We start from the raw sequence: 18,028 nt of genomic DNA on the forward strand, positions 1-18,028 counted from the left end.
AGGTTCGTTCAATATATTCAAGGTTCATTCAATATATTCCGAAGTTCATTCAATATATTCAAGGTTCATTCAATATATTCCGAAGTTCATTCAATATATTCAAGGTTCATTCAATATATTCAAGGTTCATTCAATATATTCTGAAGTTCATTCAATATATTCAAGGTTCGTTCAATATATTCAAGGTTCATTCAATATATTCCGAAGTTCATTCAATATATTCAAGGTTCATTCAATATATTCCGAAGTTCATTCAATATATTCAAGGTTCATTCAATATATTCAAGGTTCATTCAATATATTCCGAAGTTCATTCAATATATTCAAGTTTCATTCAATATATTCCGAAGTTCATTCAATATATTCCGAAGTTCATTCAATATATTCAAGGTTCATTCAATATATTCAAATATTAATTTCCTGAACGGCATGCCATATATATATATATATATGTATATACACACCACATAGTATATAGAAAATTAGGGATTAGAAAAAAATTCCTAGGTTGGTCTAGGAGTTGTCTCATGGCTCAACTAGGACGGTTTACCACGGATGACCCTGCCAGGGGCATAAAGCCCCAGGCAACTTACCTTATGAAAACTAGGACACTCAAACCCCTCCACCACAATATGATGGCTCATGAAGGGTAGCGTAATAGTAAATGAATTCAAAGACATTTTTTTTTTATTCCTGCTATGTTTTGCTTCATTAAACTGAGTTAATTAGTCATTTGGCCAGAGCGAGGCCTTGTTTAATGCGTGTGCCAAATGTCCTCACAGGCTTAATCATGCATTTCCGCAAGGTAAGAATAGCTCATGGTTAGAATTTGTCTCAGTTGTGATGTAAAAAGAGAAGATAATACTCTGATCCACGCAAAGGAAATTGTGATGCCAAAAATATTATTAACATGATATTAAATATGTATTCATATTCTTTGCCAAGCAACATTTAGCCACCTTGTATGCAAAGATGGGAAAAAAAAATCACTTCCCTTCATCAATAGGCATTACTGGGTCTGTATAAGGAGATGGATCAGATGATGGATTAAATTTTAGGATCCCACCAAATACTTAATCATTCCTACTTTGTAATTTTGGAATTCTTTAAAGTAGACTTCTTATTTGGTTTCAAATTAGTTTCAGAGAAGCATTCCAAACTGAGACCAATGGATTAGGGATTGCATAGAAAGAAAGATTTGTTTCACTACCTGTTCTGCTCACTAGAGTACAATGGCCCTTACTATAGCTGAGTTGAGGTCTGAACTGAATATTCTACATAGCATTTGAAGATTAAAAAAAAGTTGGCCACTCTTTGTCTCCCTAATAGTGAATTCCATCCACTTCAATAATTATACGATAAACTTCACTTCTGGAAAGATCAATTACAGATTTTTAATGCACTCAGCACACTTGTGCTTGGCTTCCTCAAAATACTGTATATATTTTTTATTCTCATCAAAGTGAGCAGATGAATGTGAAAGAAAAAACACGCAAGATATTTACTTATAGCACTGGTTCTTGAAATAATCATGGTCCTTCTTCAAAGGCACAGTCAGAAATGTGGCAACCCCCACAGATTCCCCTGGCTTAGATGTTCTTCAGCCTGCAGGCTGGAGCTTTTCGTAGTTCTTATCTTACTCAGCCAGTATTTTCAAAATGATACCATCTCTGCAAACCACATTTCTCAATATCAAAAGGATACCTATGCACTAAAAGCACTGAAATTCAGACAGTCAGGAGGATTGTCAAGTCAAGTCAGGTACTCTTGGGGCAGCCTTTGAAACCTGAAATGTCTCTTTGAAACCCTACTGTTGTGGTATGACCGCTATCTCTGTGGCACGGTGGTTAGCACCCTTAGCTTTGGACCTCGGGGCTTTGTGATCAAATCTGTGCTTGGGTATTCTCAGACCTGAACTTTTATTTCAAATTTGCAACACCTTGTAAAATTGGGAATTCTGCTTCAAAGACAAACTGACCTTTGATACTCTACTTTAAAAATTTATTTTTGATTTTGAGGTTACATAATCTATTTTTTTTACTTAATTTTAGAAGCAACAATCAGCTTGGAAGCCTTACCCTCCTTTTAATCCCTTACTGACTTTAAACCCGAAGCAGTAGTTGTAGAATAATATGCCTAAGAGTTTATGATTTTAGAAAAATGTCTTTATGAACAATGGAAATTTACTGCACACAATTCCATCCATCAATTTTCTGAACCGCTTATCCTCACAAAGGTCGTGGGCATCCCGGAGTCTATCCCAGCTTTCTTAGGGCATGGTACACCCTGAACCGGTTGCCAGCCAATCACAGGGCACACATAGACAACCATTTGCACTCACAGTCACAGCTACGGACAATTTGGAGTGAGCCAGAACCTCTGCACTTCTGAACTTTGAGGCAGAAATACTAACCAGTCCAACACCTTGCCGCCCTGCATACAATTCCTTCAAAAAATTATTTTCCCAGAAAGTACGTTTGTATTTATGTTTCCCATTGTCTTGTCGAAGCTAAACTCCAATGAAACCTTTGTCTTCATATTACACCCCCCCAGGGCCATGTTGGGGCCAGAGTGCAATTTGTCTCTTCAACTGATATCAATAGCCATCCTGGCTTTGTTGATTAAAACATGTTAGAGCTGGCATTTGCATTTGTCTTCTTGTATTTAACCCCACAAATGAACAGAGAAGATGAGAAAACAATAATACAGTGGTTAAAACAAGTGTAAAGACATGTTAGTCAAAGACACTTGACAAAACTTTTCCATGCAAAGCGCAAAATGGTTAATATGTGGGATTTAGAATTGAAACAAAGAATTTGTTAGAACAGCAAAAAGCTAAATCCACCATTGTAGCTCAGCTGTCCTGAAAGTCTGTACACGCACGCGCGCACATGCGCACACACACACACAGACACACACACACACAAACACACACACACACACACCTCAGGTGGTACGTGTTGGCGACAAAACCTCTGCCAGCATCACCCCCCAAGGCTGCGTGCTCAGTCCGCTGCTCTTCACCCTGCTGACGCACGACTGCACTGCAACTTACAGTAGCAACCGCATGCTGAAATATGTCGACGACACGACTCTGGTGGGTCTCATCACCGGGGGCGACGAGACTCAATACAGGTCGGAGGTCGACCTTCTGGCCACGTGGTGCAGTGACAACAACCTCCTGCTGAACGTCAACAAGACCAAGGAGATTGTTGTTGACTTCCGGAAGGTCACACCCAACACCTGCCACTGACCATCGACGGTGCTGTGGTGGAGAGGGTGAGCAGCACCAGATTCCTGGGGGTGCACATCAGTGAGGACCTCTCCTGGTCCACCAACACTGCATCACCGGCGAAGAAAGCTCAGCGCCGCCTGTACTTCCTGCGGAAACTCAGACAAGCAAGTGCTCTTCCGGCCGTCATGACTACATTCTACTGTGGCAGCATTGAGAGCGTCCTCTCCAGTTGTATCGCTGTTTGGGGTGGTAGCTGCACTGAATACAACATGAAGGCCCTGCGGCGCATAGTGAACACGGCTGGTAAGATTATTGGTGTTTCACTCCCCTCCCTGAGGGACATTTACACCTCCCATCTCACCCGCAAGGCGACCACGATTGTGAGTGATGTGAGTCACCCCGCTCACTCTTTGTTTGATCTTCTGCCCTCTGGGAAGAGGTACAGGAGCCTGCGCTCCCGCACCTCCAGACTCACCAACAGCTTCATACTCCAAGCTGTTAGGATCCTGAACTCTCTCCCCCTTTCTGCGTAGCATCCTGTACTTTTGCGCTATATTCTGACATTTTTGCTCCTCTTATTTATTATGTTATTTGTTTATTTATTATTTATTCATCACTCTTATTTATTCATTGTTTGTGCCTTCTTGTTTTTACTTTTTGTGTTGTTTACTTGTATGTACGTATATTGTGTACTATGTCTTGTCACAGTGGGATAGTGGGAACGTAATTTCGATCACTTTGTGAAAAAATTGACAATAAAGCAGACTTTGACTTGACGCGCGCACGCACGCACGCACGCACACACGCACACACACACACACACACAGTAATTTTTGTTGCTGCTGCCAGGAAAAAAAGATCCACAAATAGATTGTCTACCAGTCCAGGGAACCAGAGAGTCATCTTGACTCAATGGAAACCATAATTTAGGGTTAGGGTTTAGTTAGAAGCCTGCTAGAACTGTGACTTCTTACAAGTTTAGTTAGAAGTGTGACTTCTAACTTCCTGCCTGCTCAATGCACATTCTTGCCTGTCTGTTTTCGACCTTACTTTGGTCCTTACATACCAGATTGAATGTAACGACCCATTGACGTTGAGCATTACTTAAAAATTTGCATCAACATAGAGCAAGGCTGGAGGTGACAACCTGACCCCTCTCTTCCACTCAATCGAAACCAGAATTGACCCACTTCTAACTTCTAAGTCAAAGTTAGAAGTGTGGCTTCTAGTTCACTTCATGCTGTGCAAGGACAAGTTGAATAATGAATATAGGTTAGTTGTATAACTAAACAAGGAGGTTGATTTTTGGTGCAAAATTCAAAAAAGAGATAGAGCAAGGCTGGAGGTGACGACCTGACCCCTCTCTTTTTTGAGCATCAAGAGAGCGGTGAGGTCCACACGTTTACAAATTCCTAGTTAAATAACATGAAATAATTATGTCGGATGGTTTCTCTTGTCTGCAGAAGGTAGACAATCTATTTGCCCGAAAAAATGTGTTGACCTGTTTTAGAGCAGCAAGTGCAAATGCAAATTTTTAAGTAATGCTGAACGTCAACAGGTCGTTACATTCAACCTGGTATGTAAGGACCAAAGTAAGGTCGAAAACAGACAGGCAATAACGTGCATTGAGCAGGCAGGAAGTTAGAAGTCACACTTCTAACTAAACTTGTAAGAAGTCACAGTTCTAGCAGGCTTCTAACTAAACCCTAACCCTAAATTATGGCTTCCATTGAGTCAAGATGACTCTTTGGTTCCCTGGACTGGTAGACAACCTGTTTGTGGACCTTTTTTTGAGCATCAAGAGAGCGGTGAGGTCCACAATAATGCACAATTGGTTGGAGAAGTTGAATAAGTAGTTTGCATTATTGGTTGCAAACCAATTGTGTATTATTGTTGACCTTACCGCTCTCTTGATGCTCAAAAAAAGGTTTGAGGGTTGATTCTTGGTGCACAGTGCTCCAACCAATAATGCAAACTACTTATTCAACTTGTCCTTGCACAGCATGAAGTGAACTAGAAGCCACACTTCTAACTGTGACTTCTTAGAAGTTAGAAGTGGGTAAATTCTGGTTTCGATTGAGTGGAAGAGAGGGATCAGGTCGTCACCTCCAGCCTTGCTCTATGTTGATGCAAATTTTTAAGTAATGCTGAACGTCAATAGGTCGTTACATTCAACCTGGTATGTACGGACCAAAGTAAGGTAGAAAACAGACAGGCAATAATGTGCATTGAGCAGGCAGGAAGTTAGAAGTCACACTTCTAACTAAACTTGTAAGAAGTCACAGTTCTAGCAGGCTTCTAACTAAACCCTAACCCTAAATTATGGTTTCCATTGAGTCAAGATGACTCTTTGGTTCCCTGGACTGGTAGACAATCTGTTTGTGGACCTTTTTTTGAGCATCAAGAGAGCGGTGAGGTCCACAATAATGCACAATTGGTTGGAGAAGTTGAATAAGTAGTTTGCATTATTGGTTGCAAACCAATTGTGTATTATTGTTGACCTTACCGCTCTCTTGATGCTCAAAAAAGGTTTGAGGGTTGATTCTTGGTGCACAGTGCTCCAACCAATAATGCAAACTACTTATTCAACTTGTCCTTGCACAGCATGAAGTGAACTAGAAGCCACACTTCTAACTGTGACTTCTTAAAAGTTAGAAGTGGGTAAATTCTGGTTTCGATTGAGTGGAAGAGAGGGGTCAGGTCGTCACCTCCAGCCTTGCTCTATGTTGATGCAAATTTTTAAGTAATGCTCAACGTCAATAGGTCGAAAACAGACAGACCTCATTTGCATTGAGCAGGCAGGACCATATAAATACAAGGGGCCTCATTGCAGTTTGCATTATTGGTTGGATCACTGTGCACCAAGAATCACCCCTCAAACCTGTTTTTGAGCATGAAGAGAGCGGTAAGGTCCACAGATTTACATATTCTTAGTAAAATATTAAGCAATTAATAGTAAGGGTAGACAACCTATTTGATAAAAAAGTAGAATAGAGTGCCCTTTATTGTCGTTTCACAACACAATGGTGCAATGAAATTGGGGCTACTTTCTGGTGAAAAACATAACGAACATAAAAAAAGTATGAAGGAAGTCTAAGAATGAACGTGAAAGATCTTATTTACAGTATGCACAATGCAAGTATTTATATTATCATGAATGAAGTATGTACACAAAGTAAATAATAAATAGTTATTGCACGTAGCAGTGTTAGTGTGTATGTAAAGGTGCATTGGTGTTGTATAACAGGTTAATGTTTTTCCCTGCTTGCAGTCAATTTTGACAGAAAATGAGACCAAGAAGGATCTGCCCTGAAAAGGAAGCCTTGGAGTTCATTTCTGCTGATATAGATAAACCCACATTTCAAAAAAGAATAATCAACAAAGAGAAAGGTATGTTATCACATTAGAATTTAAGGCTCTACTACGGGTCTGCTATGCAAAACTGTGACGTCACCGTGCCCGAGCCCTATTGCATTTCTTTTTTTTTTTTTTATCATACTATAATTAAATGTATAAATACTCACATTTTTCAGGTTATGGAATAATTGCCACCAAAAACATGGAGGCAGGAGAGTTCTTGCTTGAATACGTTGGAAGGCACGTGACAGGTTCAGAAGGAGAAGCCCTGTTCAAACAATACTTAGATACAGATGCAGCACTTCTGTATTTTTACTCTTTCCAGGGACAGATTTTCTGGTAAGAACAATTGAATGAATCATTTAGTTATAGATGCTTCAGCTATGTTTAATAATATCGCTGAAATGCAACAAAGACTAAATAAGTGCAATAAATCCCCTATACAGCGTGGATGGCAGCAAGGACACAGCAAGACTTGGAAGATTCATAAATGACGATCACATAAAGCCAAACAGCAAAATTAGAATAGTAAGTAACAATATATATGTACACACTGTTGAAACCGTCAGACAGAAAAAATACTGTTAATGACTGTAATTCCTACTAATTATTGTCTGTGCCTATATGACCAACAGATACTGGATAAACAGAAAAAACCACATCTGTGTGCTTTTGCAATCACAAAAATAAACAAAGGAGAAGAAATTGTGTACGACTATGGGGACACCAACTGTCCATGGCGACAGGTATGTATAACAGTATGTGTGTGATATATATATATATATATATATATATATATATATATATATATATATATATATATATATATATATATAGTGTTATTTTATTTAATTGTTATTAAATGAAATAAACAAAAGTACTGCATGCCTTTACATGCAGATTCTGGCATTGACTAGAAATTTATTTTTGTTATACTTAAAATTACATGATATATCACATGTCAAGGGAACATAAATTGTTTTTTTATATTCACAATGATAGAAACTTACTTCAAATAATTGATTTCATGCTGTAAACATGGATTATAAAATGTAATTGTTGGTGAATCAAGATGTTTGTCATGATAGAGGCTTATCAAAACCTTCATGCTAAGCTGTACATCTGGAATGGATCATTATGTGCAAAACATGCAAATTTACCAAAATGTTTAACTCTTCCTTTAAATATCTTTACAGGTCACAACTCAAACTGAAAATTGTGATTTCATAACCCCAGATGTGTCGGAAATTACTGGCAGTGACCTGGTGGATTCAGCTTCTCCCATTGAAAAGGAACCATCTGTGTCTGAAATGGTAAGAAGTGGTTTAATACATTATTTTCTATGAGAAAAGTATCGAGGATATTGACACAGTTTATTGTTTGCAAGGTGCATACGTTGTGTGTTTTTATTTCAGACCAGTGTGCAACAGCTTTCCCTTCCCTTGGATATCTCTGATGCTACTGATGATGATGGTGATGATGATGAGGATAAAGATGAACAAAATGATGAGGACTATACTGAAGAAGAAGAGGACGATGATGATGATGAGGAGGAGGAGGAGGAAGATGAAGAAGCAGAAAAGGGAGGGATCTACAAAGAGCCACCTTCCAAAATCCCAAGGAAACAGGTTTCCCTTGAGCTGGACATGTCAGATAAGAAGGAACAGCTTGCAGAAGTGTCAAGCACTTCGTTAAAACCCCTAAAGGCAGTAGATTATAATGGTAATGGTCGCGACACTCAACGAGGTATTCATGTTAAAATGTCCTCAAACACTGCCCATCGTCGTGTCTATGATAAGAGGAATTACTGCCTTTATTGCGAGAAACCTTATGCAAAAATTGCAAGGCATCTGATGCAGAAACATTGCGATAAACCTGACATAGCTAAGGCACTTATGCATAAGAAAGGCTCAAGCCAGCGTAATTGTTTATTGACCAAAGTGAGGAATCAAGGAAACTACCAACATAACTGTGAAGTACTAGCATCTGGAAATGGACAAATCGTGCCAAGGAGGCAAGCAAGAAATCTCTCAACAGCTGCAGACTATTTGCCATGCAAGTTTTGCTTTGCTATGTATGTCAAATCTGACATCTGGCGACATATCAAAATTTGCAAATTGCGAGTGAAAGATGATGGACCAGTGAGGAGAAAAGTTCAAGCTGCTTGCTCCATGTTGTTGCCCATTGACACCTCCATTTCCATCGGACTGAAACGCGTTCTTGGAGACATGACTTATGATCATGTTACTCAATTGGTGAAAAGTGACACGCTGATAATCTCACTGGGAGAGAGGATGTTTCTAAAAAATGGCGAGTCTAGCCGATATCGGGCAGACATGCGCAATACGATGAGGGAACTTGCCAGACTTGTCCTAGAGGCAAGGGAAATCGACAAAGACATTGTCTTTCTGAAGGATTTAATCCACCCAGGGAAGTTCAACACTGTACTCAAGGCTGTGAAAAGTATGAATGGGTTCAATGACTTGACAAACAGATATGCCGTTCCTTCAACACCGGTGAAACTGCGCTATTCCCTTGTTACGGTGGCACAGATTTTGCAAGGAGAGGCTCTGCGTCAACAGGACCACGGCTTAATGGAAAGAGCAGATCAATTCCTGCAATTAATCAAACTGGAGTGGTCAACGCTTGTGTCATCCAATGCTCTGAAAACACTTTATCGGAAGAAATGGAACAACCCCCAAACACTGCCCTTATCCGAGGACATCAAAAAGCTTCGTGATCATCTGAGATGCCTTGAAGAAGCTAACAAAAAAGCACTCATCGACCATCCATCGACAAAGTCATGGAGTGAACTGTCTCAAATAAGTCTGACACAGCTTATAATATTCAATCGGCGTTGTGAAGGAGAAGTGTCGCGGATGGAGTTGAAATCATACCTGGACAGAAACAAGAAAAGCATGCAGGATGACATTCTGAACAGTCTATCCCCTTTGGAGAAGAAACTGTGCAATAATCTCACCAGGGTAGAGATAGAGGGGAAAGGAGGCCGCAAAGTTCCAGTGTTGTTCCCTCCTAATGTCAAGGAATCTGTGGATCTTCTCCTCAAAACAAGGGAAGAGGTTGGGATTCCCCCAAACAACCCCTACATCTTTGCCCGAACCCATTTTGGTTCTGAGGGGAATATTCGTGGATGTGATACTCTAAAAAGGTTTGCAGAGTCCTGTGGAGCAGAACGGCCAGAAAATATAACGTCCACAATGTTAGGGTTTTCTGGTTAGTTTTATCCTATGATTATGTTGGAATGTAACCTGTAATAATTAAACTCGCTTGTCCTGTCTTAACAAAAGTAGTAGAACAAAGTGCTAAGATCTTTTGAACTGATTGACTAGCTGCAGAGGAAGCAACCAAAGTGTTTTGTTCACACAACATCGTGAAGGACCCCCTGCTGTGCTTTGATCAGCCAGGGGCTTCGGCCATTTGCCCACTCTCAACCCCCACTCTGTTTCTCTTAATAAATATCCCCTCGCAGGAACAAGGGTTCAGACTTCATTCTGGAGTGAGTGAACTCTCCACCTGCAGGTGTCAAAAAGGACTTACTTGTCTCCGTGTGGTTCTTGCAAGATATTGTTTGAGTGAACAAATCTCTAACATTTTGGTGCCGAAACCCGGGACCCTCATACCCGCTATCTGGCTGACGAAGGAGGACGTGCTGCATTGTCGACAAGCCAGTGTCCATTAGGAGGACCTGGAGAAGAAAGTCCTGGGAAGAGAATTCTTCGCTGGGCCAGCATCTTAGGTCTGCCTTCGTCTGACAGAGGTGGATTGACGGGACCCGGCAGTGCAACGAACCAAGGGAACAAGTAAGTTAAAGGCCTTAAGTTGTGTGCACGAGAGATACGGCTTTGGTTTATCCGAGCTATGAGATACGGCTTTGGTTTGTCCGAGCTATGAGATACGGCTTTGGTGTATCCGAGCTATGAGATACGGCTTTGGTTTATCCGAGCTATGAGATACGGCTTTGGTTTGTCCGAGCTATGAGATACGGCTTTGGTTTGTCCGAGCCATGAGGCCTAAAAAAGCGCTGGCGTTTGTGTGATTGAGTGTGTGACTGGTAGGATAAATTGACTAAATAGCAGTTCTAGCATTGATCCACGGCAATAATACAGGCTAGTAATTTGTTGAAAGGTCAATTTAAACCTGCATTGAGGATCCTCAAAGAAAAAAAAAAAATTGACAAAAATTGTAAAACCTTAAACTACTAAAATTAAGATGGGAAATAAGAACGGTAAATCTCTTGCTCTGCTCTTCTTTGAGATGAGAAGTTCATGGCAAGGAGATTTCTTAATTGTATGCAATACATGCTGAAGTGAAAGAATATGTATGGAATACAAGGAAATTAGAAAAGAGAGAGAATTGGATTGTGCTAAAATGTGGTTGAAAGCTTCACAAGAAAGAAGAGAACAAATCCAAAAGACAAAAGATGGAAAGTTGAAAAGTGATGAAGCCGCCATTCAATTGAGATTTGAAAAAGAATTCTGGGTACATAGTGGCATCCCATTCAATGATGCAGATGAGAGTGCTTATCAGCAACATCTTAAAATTCCGCTCCTCACTGGTTTCCCCCCTGACTTGGGCAGTTGGGTGAGAAAACACTTGGTGGAAGCGGACACTGCTTGGTTTACAAAAAACATGCAGTGGCCCAGAGACGCTGACAATGGGATTGAGAAAGGCAGAAGTTTTGATGTATTTCATCTAGATGATGATAATGATCTAAATGAAGATACAACAATCTTCTACCAAAGTTCCCAAAGGGGCAGAGGAAGAGTTAGATACCAACAACGTCGCAAGCCACCATTCAAATCAAAACCCCCATCAGTTTCAGACAACTGTTGGAACTGTGGGAGACGAGGACACTTTGCACGAGAGTGTCGTTCTGCAAAGCAATATCAATCAAAGGGTGCAGGAAGGGGCAGAGGAAAAGCCAAATTTTTAGCATGACAAGCTTCCTCCTCTTTGACCGCTTATGCTCATACAGAGAAAGAAAGAATAGATGCCCATATGACAGCAAAACATGTCATTGTCAGATTATTAGAATTCTTTTAGATTATTAGAAGTCTTGTCCATCCAAGAAGTATGACAATGCTGTTTGTATGCCCAAATTACAAATAACTAGAGCTCGATTTGTGTTACACTAAAGTTAAAATATGCAAATCAAGTGGTAAAGAAATGCAACTTGCTTCTAGAAGATAAATAAATAAAATTAGAATGTGCTGTCCTCGTGTGCATGGGAGGGACCAGCTCATGATCGACCACAGGAAATGGCCAGCCTGTGACGAATCATTGTTGCTGGAACCTACCTTCTGCACGCGAGAGCTGTGCATGTGTGTGCGTATGTGTTAAAGTTAAAGTCCCAAATTGATGAAGATTGGCTAAACTTTTAATATAAAGAAATTTGCTAGACTGTTGTCTATTCAATTTACACCGCAGAACAGAAACAATTTTGACAGATAAAAATGAGAGGAAAAGAGAGAAATCTGTTTGCGAGCAGAAACTAATCCACACTAGTGCATGTTAAGTGTCAAGCCCACATGAGAAATTCGATGAAAGAAAAAAAAAAAAAAAAAAAAAAAAAAAAAAAAAAAAAAAAAACGACAGAACATGCTTTCAGGAATTGGAAGAAGCTAAATTGTGAATTTAAGATTTTGCAATGCTACATTTAATAGGAATAATTGATTGGTTGATTATACAAAATTCTAAATGCAAGCTAAATCTGAGAGATTGAGTTCTTCAAATTTAAAAACAAAGAAAAAATTCAGATTAATTTGCCAGTTGTTTGTTTTAGTTAAGTTTTTTTTGGACTGGTGGATTGTTCTACCAGGAAACCTGAGTTGAAAATGATATATGAATGCTGTGTGGTGAGCTTGGATGAATTAGGGACCAATGTGATAGTATGACTCCTTTTTGGAGACTGTGTGAGATGCATATGATGAGCATTGATGAATGATTGCCTGAATGAAAGGTTGAATGGTTGAAGTCGTTGGCGACTACTATAGAAAATTAGTAGAGCGACTTTGATGAAAGAGTGATTTTGAGCAGGTTGAATGTTAGAAAGAAACACGTAGCTTTTGGATTGATAATTAACTAGAAAAAAAACTGGAGAACCAGTATCACATGTAGAAGATGTGTGAACTGAGAAATTGAGAAGCGTTTTGGAAAGACAGTCAAATTAAATGATGATGGAATCGTATGTCGTTAAGACCGCATTCTCCCATAAAGTTTGTCAAGGTGTGAGGCATGGGCGTTGCCAAGCCTCAAAAGGGGGGAGTGAGTAGGACAGATAGTGGAAGATAGTAAGAATACAACACTTTATGACAATGAATTTTCGAATACATTTGGTGTTATACTGTGGTAAATTTTTTTTGTTCTGGTGTAGATAGGTTAGCAACACGAGAGATTTAGAGGTTCAAAAGAAAGACAGTTAAAAGAAAACATTTTTGATTTGGAAAATTGCAGGCTAACAGGAACATGAGAACGATAAGAACTACGAGGTGGGATCCAATTTCATTGGGGAGATTGAGAATTCACAGCACCATACTCGAAGTCACATTTTTGAGCAAGCATGACAATAACATGTGAGAGGTCAAGACATACAGATCAGGGCTTGATGTGGAAAGCAGACCTCGATGAGTTGATTTTCAATAATGATACTGAAGACAACATACTGTCCGATTAAATTGGAACAATAGATAAAATGTAGCTCAAAAATAGGATGAGTTGCAGGATTTACGATATAAATACGAGACCGCTGTTATTAGAAGAATTTGAAGTTTGGTAAACAAACGTTACCAGCAAATTGATGGAAGCAGCTACATTTGGAGATAGTCTTACAAGTTTGATGTCCCAGCCTGTCATTCTCAGTGTCAGGGTCCCTGAAACCCAATCCGAGACTTCGCCTGCAGCCGTGAACAACTACAAAATGGTGCCTGGCTCTGAAGCACCTTTGACCTTTGGCGAAGGACAAGAAAAGACTGCTGTTGTGCTTGGAGAAGGACAAGTACACTCCGGAGGACAGACAACATCCTCGGGGACGGAAAAGACAGTGAAAAGCGGAGGAACTCACAATGATGAAAATTGACTCATTTGAACAATGGACTCATTCAAGAGTGATGGATGGGGTCGCTCTGAAGTAACAACAAAAGAACACCAACTTGAGAGGGTGAAGTGCAGCAAAAAGATATGGACTTGGAGCGTCCGACAACCAAATCGCACTCCTTGCTACGGCGTTACCAAATTTGGTGAAGCTTGGTTCAAAGTGGAAGGGAGATTCATTGTGCACTGAGTTTGACAGAACTGAGAAGATTTGATAAATAAATAAATAAAAATTTGAAAAATACGTAGGGCTACAGAGAAAAGCATTATAATCAGAGATTGAACGGATTTGGATAAAACAAATAGGCTAAAATGGTAGGAAACAAGAGCAAGATCTGATATTTTGGCTCATCAAGCTTAAGACGTAGAGGTCGAGTTGTATAAATTTTAGAACAGGACATTTGGCAGTCAGGAGGAAGTTAGGTTGCTCAATGTACCTACTCAATACAATAGTAAGGTTTTTTGTACCACAGTGGAGGTCTGATGGTCAGAAAGTTAGGTACGTTCAATTTTTGTCATTCACACAATCATGCATAAGAGTCACAAGGCGACAGTTAACAAGACAATGACTGCAATAGGGGCCACCTACAACTGCACCAACATGAAAAAGTAGAAGCAAGAGAGCAGAGTATGGGATTATATGCTAAAACGTCTGCTATACAGTTACCGATAGGAGATACTATCAAAAGAAGCTACATGAGAGATGGATTAGAATCCCTTTGTCTGTGTTCTGTTTGTGAGTAATCTCTGTAAAATTGTGACAGTCTTGTTGTCGTTCGTCTGAACTTTGTATGCCGTTTTGTGTATGTGTGCGTGCAGATGTGTGTGTGTGTGTGTTCACACCCTGTGTGGGTGCGAGCGTGTGAGGAGAAAGAAGGCATGGGTAAGACAATCTCTTTTAAACCAGGAGGCAATAAATGGGAACGCCCCTGTCATAAATAGTTTTTGGTTAAAGGAAATCATTAGGAGGTGTTCAAACTCTTCCCGCAAACACTCCTATTTACCAGTTAAATGGGCACGACAATTGACTACGAGAGTTGCAAACAACAAATGAAGAGCAGTCCTTGGCAGATTATATGATCAGGACGCTCAAACTGTGTCAAAGACAAATTTACTGCCGCTTGATCTTTCCTCCTCACAGGTCGACAACACCATCAATCCAGGAGACTGGGTCTACATCAAAGTCATCAAAAGAAGGAACTGGGCAAGCCACGACGGGAGGGACCATTCCAAGTCTTGCTGACTACACATGTTGCATCCAAGGTTGCAGGACCCACAAATGCATTGACGACGACTGCTCTCCAGGAGGAAACTGGATGGGAGCTATGGACATCACCGCTGTGTGCCAGGATGAGAGAGCCGTTTTCAAGGTGTAAGGGCTCTCCAACCAACATGGCTACACCATCGAACGGAACATACTTCATACAGAATGGCTGGTGGCTTTGTGGTCACAAGGTTTATCCGATGCTGCCCGCCAACTGGACACGAGCGTGTGCGCCAGTGTGTGTGACGGAACACACCTACAGACTAGAACATCATCAGCTGACGAAAACGCGAGCACATATACATCTTCTTAGACGTGACAGATGTGATAATGATAATGAGACGTGGATTGCGTAGATGCTGTTCTGTGTTTTTCTTTTTATTTTTTTTATTATTATTGATAGCATTCTGGTCGCCTAGGCCAAAGGGACCGTGTAAGAATTTTCCTGCTAATAACATCTGGCCAGCAGGTTTTTCGCTTACACAATAAGTTTGATCTGGGGTATTAAGGTAATGCCTCATCTTCACTGGAAGGTGTTGCTATCATTGTTTGTTGTTTTTATTTTTCCTATTCTTCTTTCTTCATTATACGTATATATGTTTTCTTGCTTGTCTTTGTTGTTTGGGGTGACATAATCATATGATAAATCAGGAGGGAGATGTTAGGGTTTTCTGGTTAGTTTTATCCTATGATTATGTTGGAATGTAACCTGTAATAATTAAACTCGCTTGTCCTGTCTTAACAAAAGTAGTAGAACAAAGTGCTAAGATCTTTTGAACTGATTGACTAGCTGCAGAGGAAGCAACCAAAGTGTTTTGTTCACACAACATCGTGAAGGACCCCCTGCTGTGCTTTGATCAGCCAGGGGCTTCGGCCATTTGCCCACTCTCAACCCCCACTCTGTTTCTCTTAATAAATATCCCCTCGCAGGAACAAGGGTTCAGACTTCATTCTGGAGTGAGTGAACTCTCCACCTGCAGGTGTCAAAAAGGACTTACTTGTCTCCGTGTGGTTCTTGCAAGATATTGTTTGAGTGAACAAATCTCTAACACACAAAATTGCGAAAAGACGTGGCTATTGTTTCACAGCTGCTAAATCTAGAAAGCCATGAGCTTGATCAGCCGGCAACTTTCATGGGCCATGATATTGAAGTCCATAGGGAATACTACAGACTGCCTGAAGAAACCTTGCAAACAGCAAAAGTCAGTAGACTCCTCTATGCCATGGAAAGTGGAGTGGGGCAATTCAAAGGACAGACCTTGGAGGGCTTAATGCCAAACATAAACTGTAAGTATAGGGTTTCAATAACTTGATACACTTATTACTAAACAAAGCAAAGGAAAATGACTTTTAGTGCACAAGTATTGATTTAAAATATTTAGTTTCAGCTGAAGAGGAGCCCAATGACGCTGAGAGGAAGGACATTCCGTCTGAGAGGCCCACTCTCAAAAGTCAAGAAAGTAAGTTTTCACTGAATATTCATTCATTATTTACATCTGCATTGTGACTTTCAATCACAATAAGTGCAAACGTCTTATCGTTGACCATGTGATTTCAGAAAACTCAGAGGAAGGTAAAGAAACAGTTGCTACTTCAAGAGAGGCAGTTGGGGGACAGCCATCTAAACAAAAGGGTGTGTTAGTGTAGTGACTCTAAAATATATGTATTGTCTCCCTGAAATCAAACACTTTGTTTGACATTCGTTAACAAGGAAAATGGATGACTAGTAATGCCTGTGTAATGTGCTTGTTTCAGAAGAATGAATGATAATCATTTCCATCCATCTATTTATTCACTTTCTTACTTTCTTTGTTTATTTACAGTGAAATCCAGAATACCCTGGTCAGAGACAGAAAAAAACATTATCCAATGTCATTTGAAGCAGTTCCTGACAGAAATGAGGGTTCCTCGAAAGGAGGACTGTGAAAAATGTTTAAATGAAAATCCATCACTCAAAGATAATGGACGAGACTGGAAAGCCATAAAAGTTTTTGTACACAACAAAATTGCATCCTTAAGGAGAAATGTGTAATAAATGAGTGCTAAGTTTGTCTCTCTCTGTGTCTTTCCACCCAACCGGTCAAGGCAGATGGCCACCCACCTGCAGTCAGGGTTTGTCCGAGGGTTCTTCCCGTTTTACCTTCCCACCGTTGCAAAGTGCTTACTCATGGGGGGGAATATTGGGTCTCTGAGTATAAAAAATATATAGTTTGGTCTTAACCAGGTCTATCATGTCAAACAGTGCTTTATTTTACTTAGTGTAACTTTTTTTTTTTTTTGAAAGTCAGTTGTGTTCTTTTTTGACAGTAAGAAAAAAAATGAAACACTCACCCAAACAGTGTGAGTCTAAATTTAGCTTTGGAGTCTTGGCCTTTTCCTAAAACTGAAGAAATAAAAGGAGCATGCAGTGAATACATTGGATAACAGGTGATTGGCTATGGGTTTTGCCGTGAGGCGCGGATAGCACGCTTTCCTAATTGTGAACCAAATCCAACAACCAGCGTGATTGATATTTCCAGTGACTGGGAATTCTGGAGAACCATTTAGTCAACTAAGACTAGAATTTGTATTTAGGCGACTAAAACTAGACTAAGACTAAAAGATTCCAGATGACTAAAATAAAACTAAGACTAAATAGCATTTTAGTCTAAGGACTAAATACACACTTGCAATTAACACTGTTGTACATAAAAGTCCACTCTTCAATATGTAAAAATGCATCCATCCATTTTCTGTACTGTTTTGTCGCAATGGCGGTCACGGGCGTGCTGGAGCCTTTCCAGCAGTAGGCGGGAGACAGCCTCAACCGGTTTCCAGCCAATTGCAGGGCACACAGAAACAACCAACCATCCGCACTCGCAGTCACACCTAGGGGAAATTTGGAGTGCTCAATCGGCTTTATCAAGCATGTTTTAGGGATGTGGGAGAAAACCGGAGTACCCGGAGAAAATCCACGAAGCCTCGGAGAGAACATGCAAACAGGGAGGATCAGCGGGGGAATTGAACCGGCACCCTTCTAACATAACACATGCTAACCAGCCATGTGTAAAAAATAGCATATG

General features: G+C 40.2%; 2 protein-coding genes across 3 annotated transcripts in view; one reads left to right on the top strand and one right to left on the bottom strand.

The window, feature by feature from the left end:
- zmat4a (zinc finger, matrin-type 4a) overlaps nt 1-18,028 on the bottom strand; it is a 96,101-nt gene that overhangs the window by 22,255 nt on the left and 55,818 nt on the right. The window lies entirely within an intron of this gene.
- LOC148398360 (uncharacterized) lies at nt 7,329-16,998 on the top strand. Its single transcript, XM_088377084.1, has 6 exons — nt 7,329-7,338; nt 7,829-7,905; nt 8,008-9,826; nt 16,068-16,253; nt 16,349-16,426; nt 16,790-16,998. Exons 1-6 carry the CDS (start codon nt 7,329-7,331, stop codon nt 16,996-16,998), a joined length of 2,379 nt encoding a protein of 792 aa, XP_088233210.1.

The sequence above is a fragment of the Syngnathus floridae genome, chromosome 5 (assembly GCF_059516105.1).
Source record: "Syngnathus floridae isolate MCC-2025c chromosome 5, RoL_Sflo_1.0, whole genome shotgun sequence".
NCBI lineage: Eukaryota > Metazoa > Chordata > Actinopteri > Syngnathiformes > Syngnathidae > Syngnathus > Syngnathus floridae.

What these genes read in the sequence shown, in the direction of transcription:
- LOC148398360 (XM_088377084.1), top strand. An exon ending in CACAATGTTAGGGTTTTCTG is followed by an intron (nt 9,827 to 16,067) that starts GTTAGTTTTATC and finishes TGCTAAATCTAG; the next exon opens with AAAGCCATGAGCTTGATCAG. An exon ending in CACTCTCAAAAGTCAAGAAA is followed by an intron (nt 16,427 to 16,789) that starts GTAAGTTTTCAC and finishes GTTTATTTACAG; the next exon opens with TGAAATCCAGAATACCCTGG.